Here is an 11,665-nt window from a genome sequence, read left to right on the forward strand (position 1 = left end):
CAAAGACTATAGTATTTAGCATCAAAATATGTAAAAATGCAAAGACTATAGTCTTTAGCCTAAAAATGTGTGAAAATGCAAAGACTATAGTCTTTGGCATCAAAACGTGTGAAAATGGAAAGACTATAGTCTTTGGCATGAAAATGTGTTAAAATTCAAAGACTATAGTCTTTGGCATGAAAATGTGTTAAAATTCAAAGACTATAGTCTTTGACCTCAAAATGTGTGAAAATGCAAAGACTATAGTATTTAGCATCAAAATATGTAAAAATGCAAAGACTATAGTCTTTGGCATGAAAATGTGTGAAAGTGCAAAGACTATAGTCTTTGGCATGAAAATGTGTGAAAATGCGTGAAAATGCATGAACTATAGTCTTTGACATGAAAATGCATGAACTATTGTCTTTGGCATCAAAATATGCAAAAATGGAAAGACTATAGTCTTTGGCATCAAAATGTCTAAAAATGCAAAGACTATAGTCTTTGACCTAAAAATGTGTGAAAATGCAAAGACTATAGTCTTTGACGTGAAAATGTGAAAATGCAACGACTATAGTCTTTGGCATCAAAATGTGTAAAAACGTAAAGTCTATAGTCTTTATTCTAAAAATGTGTGAAAATGCAGACTATAGTCTTTGGCATCAAAATGTCTATAGTTCATGCATTTTCATGCCAAAGACTATAGTTCATGGATTATCACACATTTTCATGCCAAAGTCTATAGTTCATGCATTTTCACGTATTTTCATGCCAAAGACAATAGTTCATGCATTTTCATGTCAAAGACTATAGTTCATGCATTTTCACGCATTTTCATGCCAAAGACTATAGAGTTCAATATTACGTAAATAGGTAAAGGTAAAGTTATGGCTAATGTAATTGCATCTTCTCAGGGTCAAGACCACCTTGTGTATTGTATATTTGTACTTCAAAGTTAAGAAAAAGGGGGTAAATATGCAAGGAAACTATTAGTATTCGTTGTTGAGTATCTGGCTCGACAGGCTCTGTTTGACCTCCAATACACAAGACCCTAGGTTTGTCACGGTGTCGTCGTCAGCTCGGGTTGTAGATTGAGGATTGAATGCAAGGTTAAGGTTAGGAGGGGATATAAAAGGGCGTTCGGTTTGCCCTCTGTTTCCTGACTATTAAAAAATGACTTCTTTCGGGAAGAGATAGAAAAAATTTGATCAAAAGACTTAGTTCTTTTAGGGCAAAATCTTTGCAACAGATCTTCTCTTCTTTTTTTTCTTCTGAAGATATACAAAGTGTCGAATTCCATTCTCGAAAAACCAGCAAATAGAATTAGCATTTGTACACCTGGTGTACATTATACTCTGCCCTTAATTTTGCTCTTGATATTCACGGTACTCGTTCATTGCAAGTCTTATGCTCAACATACCAAGCCCAACAACAACCGACTGACCCCTCGAAGGATTCGAACCCCACATCACAACCTGAGAAACCTCACTCTACACACTCGACCAGTGAGTGCGTTGGAAACAAATAGAAAATTTAGTCTATTTACGATAGTAGATGCTTGAAGTATAAGCGTGACAATCAAGAAAACAAACCAGACATTTGCAGCATCGACTTTAAACCACTGACATTTTCACAACAACAAATAGCCTAATAAGTCAACAGATTATTCAAAAAGGCTTTTGTCGTTGGATATCATCATTAGTGTCAGTCTGATCACACGACAGAAATACATTAATACAGTTTCTAGCCATGGGATCTATTCTCTTGTGAGACGTCGAAGAAAGTATGTCTGCATAATTTTGTTCTCTGAACAATATTTCACCAAGGTCAGGTTATGTAATGTTATGTCATTATATAATTTTTGAATTTATAATAACTACTATTTAATATACGTACAAGAAAAGACAATTTTATAGTCCTTACTTAACAATTGTTTCTTCGTTTGCACAGATCCCAGCACAATGGAATAAATGTGGACATAATGTTGAGCTTTGAAATACCAAATATACTAACAACTCTCTAGAACATTTATAACGTTTTCAATAGCTTGACCGGTCGTTCCACTCTTTAAAAAGGAAAAATACGTCAGCGCACAACTTAAATTTGAAGTACATAAAACTTAATTAAATTTCAGTCAACATGCTTGAACTCATTTACACTATATTTGTGAGAGACCTGAAATCACATTTAGTGCTTTGCAAAACAAAATCATTCGTCCAGTTCATCTAGTGGTTTTGTTCAAGTAGTTTCCATAACAATAAGGATAAAGTTACACAATGTAATTTAACCCTTTACGTGGCAATCAAAATCAACAATCTCTCCGACAAATTTTCACAATTTCTCACAATCCTAAAGTACTTCAACCTCCGCTGAGGTTGTCCAAACGTCAGTCAAGTTCAACGCCAACAGTCCTTCTCAGAACTCAACTAACTTGGACGATCCACATCTACAAACATCTAAAGTACTTACAGTTAACTTCATAAACACCAGAAATGTCTTTAAAATATTTATCATCAAGTCAAATGTATTTCCCGGCATTAAATCACAGATGACTGACTGATTTGCCTAAGAAATAATGAAACAAATGAAAACAATTTTTCGTTGACCATACATGATATCAATAAACATGGTCATATTATATTTACTTTGTTGTCTTTTGCGATACAACCAAGCAATAACGCTATATACGATGCTACCATACTGTCTTCCATATGTTCACCAGCTTTCTTTAACACTAAATACAAAATTTACTAATGACAAAATGTCTTGATGAAAATTTAACGATTATGAAAACACAAGGTGAACATTTTATTGAAAAATTGATTTCATTTTTGTTCTCAGTGCCAACATGTTAGCTGGGGAAAGTGTTAAGTCTCTGGGTTAGGGATACCACTAAAATCGATCTTTGCACACACTATCTCTAACCTTCTCCTATTTCATCATCCAAAGACTTTGCAACCATCGTCTTCTCTTGTTGTTCAATATCCTCGCATCGTGAATTGTCTATATCATCACCACAGATCCATCCAGATCCATCTTTGGTTCGTTTCAACTCACCCTTGCGACCATCTATAATGTTGTAGAACCGTTGCACACTCCTTTAAAAAAGGCTCATTTAGTATTCAAGCAATGTTTTTGTCTGGTTATTAAAGTATCCAGCTCCATTTACAAACAGGATTGTAAAAATATCCTTTCATTTCATACTTAAATTAAAACTCCATACAAGATGTGATTGCTATTTTATTTAAAAGCCATCGTGAAAGAGAATCTGAACGTGAATTCTTGATTGCTCAGAATTCATGATGACACTTTTAATATGGAATATTAAAAATCCTTGTTTAAATGGTAAAAGATACCTTTGAATAAGTTATTTATCGTCTCGTTATTCCTGGCAGCTTTCTCGCGTATAAGAAACACTTTCACCAAAGCTTCTAAAGCTGATATTTGTTTCTTGCTGTCAAAATCTACTTCCACGTTAAGAACAATCAATCTGGCTACATTCTGTTTGCTGTGTTCCATCAAATTTATCAACAATCCTAAATCCTACAAAAACCCACATAAATAAGTCCGATTTCAAATAGAGTAGAACATCTAATGTCCTTCTCCAGTTTTCGCTACAAATATCCACAATGAAAAGTCTTAAGGAACGTATTTGAATGTCAAATTATTGAAAACACACCCCATTGAGGTAGAATTTTTTACGATATTGTCAGGATTCAAAAACTTCCATCGTCGTGAAGTAAAAACTGTAGCATACGTTCACATCAAATACATTATAAAAACTTACCAACACTAGCAAATCAAATTGATCCTCCGTTGACACTAAATGAGATATCTAGGCGCAATTTATCAAAGGTTTATAATTGTTTAATTTATATCTAATCTTAATTGTTCAACACTTACAAAAGCATTTCAAAAATATTACCTTAAAAACACACTGCATCAATGTTGATATTAGTCCATTTTGCTCTCCAATAATTGTGCATTCCTCTTCTAAAGATACAAAAAATCATTTAAAGTACTTCGTCTACGACGCATACGAGCAATTGAAGTTTTACTTAAAGTTGGATTTCATTGAAAAAGCTGTCCAGAGAAAACCACGTTAAGTAAAAAAAGAAAGAAAAACAACTCCCACCAAAGCAGTTACCATTATCATGAGTCACGATTAAATACAGACGAAGAATACTCTTTATACATTTCATAACGATTTTTAAAACACTGCTATCTGAGCCAATGCGTTCCTCAATAATACCATCAATACAAAGTGTTAATAATCTAAACATAGATAAATGACAGAAAACAAAGAATCAATAATCTACACATAGATAAATGATAAAAATATTGGTAAAATGAAGACAAATTTTCATGATGTACGTAAACATGATAGAAGCACCAGCTGAATACCTGGATAATGTCACAATTAAAGATGATTTTCTGTAGTTAACGACATGCTTTTGATTGATTTGATGTTGATACGTTACCTACATTGAGGACAAAATATTCAAATGCTTTTCTTTTTAACTTGACTATAACAACAGCAGCAAATAACAGATTGCAATTCTTACATTTTCTAAAAACTTTAAACATCTGATGACATTTTCAAACATTTTGTCGTAATGCGAAAAATTGACCTCATTTTTGTCTTTAAAAGCAACAACGTCCATCAAGACTGAAGACGAAGAAAAATTACAAGAGTTAATATTAATACAATTGTCATATAGAAATGTCAAAGCTAATATACATTTTCATAGGATGTATTTTTTATACAAACTATTTTGCAATAAATATATTTTTCCAAAGACGATTTTGGAATGTTTTTGGTGTTACGTAAATGTGACAAAATATTAAGCAAAGAATAATCATGCAACGAAAACATGAAATGTATAAAGTTTATAATATATATTGATAATAGAACATACAACAAAAAGCAGACAAAAGGTTCATTTACCACATTATACCAACCTAATTCGTTGATATAATCAATTCCACCCAACGTTCTTACTTCATCTTTAAACCAATCACCGGTTCTCTGAGTTGTCAGTGACAACAACGCCTCTTGTGCCAACAATTTGGACTGGAAAAAGAAAATTAGTTTGCTCTACTGTAATGCAACAAATAATTTTTGTAATGCAAGGCTCTTCCAACTATTTAATTTCATTCATGAACTTTTCATAAGTTTTTTTTTGACTTTTTTAATAGTCTTTAACTCGACGCAACTACAACAACATGTTAAAGAGAATTTCTTCTAAAAACATCTGCTTCCTGTGTTTTCAGGAAAACGTAGGAATTCACAGTAATGTGTGTTGACCATAGTATCTCTATAAAATTCCTGGTTTCAAGATAATGCTAGAAATACACATGCTCTTAAATATCATATAATTTTCCCCTTTTAACAGTTAATACTAACCGATATATCGTCCAAGTCAAGATTCATTGTATGAGAATGACTTAACCTGGTTAAAATTTGTCTGTAAATTACATAAGGAAAAACATTATAATATTGTATTGCATATCAAAATCTACATTAAGATCATTATCATAGGATATGAAGGGTGTAGATATGATTTCAAACTATAGACAGGATCTTTTAGGGTCATGATTGGATATGAAGGTAATAGATATGATTTCAAACTATAGACAGGATCTTTTAGGGCCATGATTGGATATGAAGGTAATAGACATGATTTCAAACTATAGACAGGATCTTTTAGGGTCATGATTGATATGTAGGGAATAGATATAATTAGACAGGATGATACAACATTCTAAATTTTTTACCCAAAATGCAATGTTACGTAAATTTGATGTTTTCCTACCTACGCATAAAATAAGTCAATCTTAGTAATTAGACTTTTACTCAAGAAAAACCCATCGTGCTAATACCTTGTTCTTCTCACAATATCTTCATAGCTCACTTTTTTCTCATCACCTCTACAACTTTCACCATGTCTATCACCCATGAGTAACTTCAATAATAACTCTGTTGCACAAAAGAATGTATGTAAAGACAGAGATTTGCCAAGCAGGAAGCTTGAATTCTCAAACAAGCACAAACCTAAAATAGACTGGTCAAAGTCCACACTCAGTTTATCTCTTGTCATTACATAAAACAAACATGACAGACACAGAGCAAGACTCTAAAACATAAAACAACATCACATTGAAAAATAAATACAACAGAATGTATTTTAATTATTGACGCTATTCCACAAAATCTTGCATAAAATACTAAAATCATGCCTAAGTATATAAAGTCACTGTCATACTAAATAATGACTATATAAGAAACTTCTGTACGTATGTGTCCATAAATATCAAACTCTTTTTACTTTATTGTTGTACGTAAGATATTCTGGGAAATTTTGTGCGATATATGTATAAGAGAAAGCCAATTCCCCTCTCCAAAGTATCCATGCGTGCTGGATAAGGATTTTTCATTGTACTCTTTCAACAATGTAAACCAGATTGGGACAGATGATCAATTATCAAACCATGTATAAATGGCATCACACCAATAAAAAATTGAATACATACACACCAAAGTTGCAACATGCTTACCTTTGTGGAAGGTGCATCATTTAAACATTCAAATATTTTCGACACCAAACCATGAGCACGTAAATTAGCCCGAAATGCTGGTGTTGAGCATAGCTTTGCTACATCAAGAGCACTTAAACATCGAGCTGACATTGATAGATCTTTTCTCAAACCATCCAAAGAAAACTGGATATCATCTAGAAACTAAAGCATCCAGTAAGAAGGTGTTTGTAAAATTTCAAAAAACAAGGGTGGGACTACACATTAATGACAAATTAATGTTTAAGGTTTAAAGATAAATGTCAAAAGACTTCACAAATCTTATATGTCCACATGCTCTTCAAAAACATAATTTATTGTACATACGTACCTGTTGTGTTTCACCATCATCCAAACATTCCTGCTTATGTTTCACATTTTGCACAACTGTAAACAACTAAATGAATTCATAAAACATTTTACACAGTACTCAATGCCCTAGAGCACAACTGTAAACAACTAAATGAATTCATAAAACATTTTACACAGTACTCAATGCCTTAGAGCACAACTGTAAACAACTAAATGAATTCATAAAACATTTTACACAGTACTCAATGCCTTAGAGCACAACTGTAAACAACTAAATGAATTCATAAAACATTTTACACAGTACTCAATGCCCTAGAGTAGAGCTTAAATATTGTTAGAAAGAAGAAAATTCATAAAAACTTAAATTTCCTTATGACAAGCCTGTTTCATGATTTCTCACTCTTCATGGGATAATATGAGTGAGAAATCACATATAATATACATATATGTATATGGAAAGGATCTCCTCAATAGAAACATCAGTTATTCACTTGCCATGCATGGTTTTCAATTAGATTATACTAGGTTGCATGTGTTAAAACACAATAGAAATATTATAAACCATAATGTATGAGATAAAAACTAGCCTGCTAAAAAATGCTTGAGAAAAACCATGTAGAAAATGAAAGAAAATAGAAAATGACAACACATACAGATGATATAAAATATTCATATCAACTTACCTCCTTCTCATCACGATTTACTCTAACTCTTGAAGTGGAACCATTATTTGGTGATGTTTCCAATAGCTTTGCATCTTTTCCACCATCATAGTTTATGTCAATGATTGTTTCTTCCATCATACTTGTTGGCTAAAAGTCAACAAAATATAAAGTTTTTGTATATCAGCATAATCATGTATGATGATTCACAAAAAAGGATACATATGAGGAAGGGCATTTGAAAAGGTGACAAATATACATAGATGTATTGCTTGGTGGTTTTTCTAACAATTACATATGTACACTACAAAATTATCAAAATTTACCATGAATACATGCCCCTCCCCCACCCCCGAAGAAAAAGATATTTGAATATGTAGCTTTGTATGTATTGCTAAATCTACATATATAACGTTTCATGCTAATGTAACACCTACCAAAGCAGAAAATCTTCTATCCAATCTACTCTTCTTTGGAGACAATGATGTGATATTATTCTTCAGAAAATGCTTGAATGGTGACTACAAAAAGTAATAATTACTTCTAAGCATAAGGCAGAACTACCAAACACATTTAAGTGAGTACTACCATTAATAAGAGGTACTTTATGTACAAGACACAATAGATGTAGGTAGCATCTAGCAAGTTTGGCAAATGTATCAAAATATTTTCAACAGTGAAAATATTCCATCACATTTGGGCTTGACATCTAAGTTTTAATTTGTTTGCATTTAGGCAAGTGTAGAAGTAATCTTCAGTTTATTATTGAAGCACAGCTCCTAAACTGGAGAAATTGTGTTATGGAGCCAGTGTACAGTTTACAAACTTCATAGTGGGGCACAAGTTTTGATCTTCTGTCACATTTATTTCTGCAACATAACAGATTTGAAAGTTTGTTGTGTGCTCTCAAGATTTTAAGCATGCACATTTCAAATCTTGGGTGCACAATTAACAAACTTTCCAGTCTGAATTCAGTACATAAATGCTCTCTTCTTAAATATAAACAAATATTTATTTACATAAAAAACCTCAAACACTATCAACTTATCATTGTTTACCTGCTTTTTGCTGCCACCATCATCATTAGTATCACTCCATTCCTCAGTTTCTTTGGTGTTTTCAAATTCCCTTACGTTAAATGAAACTTTCTTCTCAACCTCATTTTTCAATGCTGTCTTTTGTGGTGATTTTAAACTACTTTTTACTGGTGAATCTAAATTGATAGAGGAACATTTTCCTAGATCATGATGGCTATCTATTGATTTTTTTTTCTCAAAAATATCCAAGTTCTTTACAACAACTGATGCATCTCGTCTTGAAATTTTATTTTCATTATTTTTATGTAAATAATCGTGAGAATCATCTGCTCTGAACCCAAATAAATCATCATCCAGTAGATCATGTAATTTCCGTTTATTGTTCATCACTGTCGGTCTATTCTTTTTCTTTACGTTAGCTCCACTTGCTTTGTCAAAATGAGTCACATTCTTTGTATTTATACGTTTCTCTTCGTCATCTTTGGCTTTCAACGCCATGTCAAATTCAATTTGGGCATTTCCATTGGAAGTTTTCTTTCGACTTTGGTAAGTGACTATACCGTATTTTGACATTTTTATAACAAATTTACCCTGTTTTAAAATAAAACAGTTTCAACCGCTGTTTAAATGACAAAGTACTTCTTCACAATAGTTCTTTACGAACTTTACTTGTAGCTGGTTAGGCCTTTGTGCGCATGACAAAACTGATCGCATAGTACGTGTTGACTGGAGCGCTTTAAAATCACAATATTCAAAAAAACTCAAAGCAAAAGTTAAAAAATCAAAATTGATTAATCAGTTCATCTTCTATAAATTTCATAATGTTTAAAGGCTAACCAACAATCCCAATTTCATTGAAAAAGTCATTTAAATTTTTATGTATGATAAGAACATATGTTATCATCCCATTCATTTGTATAATGGAAGTCCTGCAACAACACTTCCTTCAATACCACATTCATCAAAGCCTCGAAGTATTTTGAAATATCCTGAAATAGAATATAAAGAATAAGTAATTATGCAGTCGTACTGGTTGATCTTAAGAATGCTAAACTATTCATGTGCATAATAATTTCTGTGAATTCATAATGAAATATGCGGTTCTGTTTTTTGTGACACTCTGTAAATCACCTTTATCTCCCCAATCACAATTCCACGAATTTGCCACAAGCCTAAACAAAAAATATTTCATTGTGTTGATTTTCCATGACTATACTTAAAGTAAGTTTTGTTATGTACCAATATGGTGTTCCATCATCAACACCCCATCCAAGGATCTTAATCGCATGACTACCAAGTATAACTCCAGCCACATGTTTATAAACACCTTATAATACAAAAATACATCGCTTGATTGACAAATGCATGCATGGTGACAGAAGTATGGTTAAATAACTTTTATATTTTGCCATTTAAATAAAAAAAAATATTATCATAACAAATGTACTTGATGAAAAAAATGCCCTTCTTTATATCATAGTTTTAAGTGTAAATCTACCTGACTTATAGCTTGGAAAGTCAGCATAAACAGTAAAAGCAGCTTCAACTGGACCATTTTTCATAATTTCAATTTGAATCTGCTTTGGGCGACTCATCACAGAGTAGGCACGTGTTCCATGGTATTTATCAGAGTCATATGATTTTTCATACCCTATATGAAATTGTGTTAAAGTCTTGCCAAAATTATAAAAGAAAATGATCATACAATAATAGCATGATTTCAAAAGTGACAAAAATATTTTTGTTGATAGTATAATTACCAGGCTGACAAGTATGTCGACATGGAGGTGTTGGTAAAATTTTTTCACATGGTTTTAATTTCCCTTTAACATGATGGTCACAACTTGGTATTTTATAAGGTTGACATCCCTTGCTACTATTATAGGCACCACCAGTTACAATACCAATATTCACCCAATACTCCCTTTAAATACAATAAAACATAGTCATTCCACTTTATAACTTGAGCATTAAAGCAATTTCAAATCTACTAACCATGCAGCCAATGGAAAACCACCATTACAACTAAAAAGGTTTTAAAATAAAATACAACATAACAATAAACTACTTACAATGTTCATATGAATAATATCAAATCAGTGAATAACTTTAAGAACTTTCACATTCTTTATAGTAAGTAAAAATTACCCCATTCCACAAGATTTACAGCAGCTTACTAAATCCTCTGCAGACAAATGAGGTTTAACTTTGCCTTGGGAGTGTATACATATACGGTCTGTCATTGCCTCAACTGCTCCAAATGCCTGTAAGCAAAATTTACTTTTATTATAGCCTATGATTAAGACATACACCTCATTATAAAATTCAAGTTAAACTAACCCAACAACTACCACATGATCCTTGGTCACGAATTTCATTCAAGGAAGGACAAATATTACCCCATTCTTCACGTGAGTCAAACTCGTCAGGAAGGGGAGCATTTTCATGGGTTTTGTGTACATATACTATACAAAAAAAAAATAAACTTAGCAACATGCGTTGTGACTGCGCAGTAAAATATCAATGACATAATTCATTAAGTCATACTGATTATTTCTACATTCTTTAATTTACAATTCACTTTGAACAAAAAGAATGATAGCACAACGCTATAACCAACAACTACAAAAGCGTTGTGATAGCGTTGTGCTATCATTCTTTTTGTTTAATAACATTGCAACTATTTAACCTTGTAATTCACTTTGAACGACGCAAACCTACAAATGCTTACCTTATAATTGTTTGATCATACATAAAAAATTTGCAATCACATCTTACCAGGTAAACTGGGCGCGCTTTCATCATACATGATTGTTCCAAGAAGACCTTTCAAATAAAGTGGAGTTGCACCTTCCAAATTGTAACCGGCTTTCCATGTTGTCTTCAAATTATTTACGTACTCAATGATATCATCAGAGAGAGGTTCAAAATGCACCGGTATATCATGAGGATGAGATACACAACAACCCAAAATGACGAAGTAAATGAGCTTGGACAACATTTTCCCTTACACAACTTTCTGCCTGTGAATGTTAAGTATGTACAAAAAACCTATCTATAAATAATATACTTGACAGTCAAGTGACCAAGAAGCGCGTG

General features: G+C 32.4%; 2 protein-coding genes across 2 annotated transcripts; both read right to left on the bottom strand.

The window, feature by feature from the left end:
* Positions 1–1,816: 1,816 nt before the first annotated feature.
* On the bottom strand, positions 1,817–9,313 carry LOC124433594 (wings apart-like protein homolog). The gene is made up of 20 exons (XM_046983392.1): positions 9,236–9,313; positions 8,588–9,157; positions 7,967–8,050; positions 7,551–7,679; positions 6,887–6,952; positions 6,538–6,720; positions 6,035–6,116; positions 5,863–5,959; positions 5,387–5,447; positions 4,942–5,053; positions 4,545–4,648; positions 4,384–4,460; positions 4,127–4,254; positions 3,905–3,972; positions 3,767–3,814; positions 3,336–3,522; positions 2,905–3,048; positions 2,625–2,713; positions 2,449–2,544; positions 1,817–2,044 (listed from the first exon to the last, which is right to left on the bottom strand). Exons 1-20 carry the CDS (start codon positions 9,278–9,280, stop codon positions 1,988–1,990), a joined length of 2,427 nt encoding a protein of 808 aa, XP_046839348.1. The 5' UTR covers positions 9,281–9,313; the 3' UTR covers positions 1,817–1,987.
* A 26-nt stretch (positions 9,314–9,339) lies between these two features.
* LOC124433597 (cathepsin B-like) lies at positions 9,340–11,650 on the bottom strand. The gene is made up of 9 exons (XM_046983396.1): positions 11,345–11,650; positions 10,907–11,031; positions 10,715–10,830; positions 10,562–10,591; positions 10,327–10,490; positions 10,065–10,217; positions 9,806–9,893; positions 9,698–9,738; positions 9,340–9,555 (listed from the first exon to the last, which is right to left on the bottom strand). The coding sequence occupies exons 1-9, from the start codon at positions 11,565–11,567 to the stop codon at positions 9,476–9,478; spliced, it is 1,020 nt and encodes a 339-aa protein (XP_046839352.1). The 5' UTR covers positions 11,568–11,650; the 3' UTR covers positions 9,340–9,475.
* Positions 11,651–11,665: the final 15 nt, after the last annotated feature.

This window comes from Xenia sp. Carnegie-2017, unplaced genomic scaffold (assembly GCF_021976095.1).
Source record: "Xenia sp. Carnegie-2017 unplaced genomic scaffold, XeniaSp_v1 HiC_scaffold_13, whole genome shotgun sequence".
Lineage (NCBI taxonomy): Eukaryota > Metazoa > Cnidaria > Anthozoa > Malacalcyonacea > Xeniidae > Xenia > Xenia sp. Carnegie-2017.

Bases quoted from the DNA above. Each gene is read 5' to 3' on its own strand.
- LOC124433594 (XM_046983392.1), bottom strand. From the start codon at position 9,280: ATGCGATCAGTTTTGTCATGCGCACAAAGGCCTAACCAGCTACAA. The intron at 2,714-2,904 runs GTTAGAGATAGT...TTTTGTATTTAG, and splicing joins GGATGATGAAATAGGAGAAG to TGTTAAAGAAAGCTGGTGAA. The intron at 2,045-2,448 runs GTAAGTACTTTA...TCCTTTTTAAAG, and splicing joins TGGTGTTTATGAAGTTAACT to AGTGGAACGACCGGTCAAGC.
- LOC124433597 (XM_046983396.1), bottom strand. From the start codon at position 11,567: ATGTTGTCCAAGCTCATTTACTTCGTCATTTTGGGTTGTTGTGTATCT. The intron at 9,894-10,064 runs GTAGATTTACAC...TTGTATTATAAG, and splicing joins CTTTCCAAGCTATAAGTCAG to GTGTTTATAAACATGTGGCT. The intron at 9,739-9,805 runs GTACATAACAAA...TTTTTTGTTTAG, and splicing joins GATGATGGAACACCATATTG to GCTTGTGGCAAATTCGTGGA.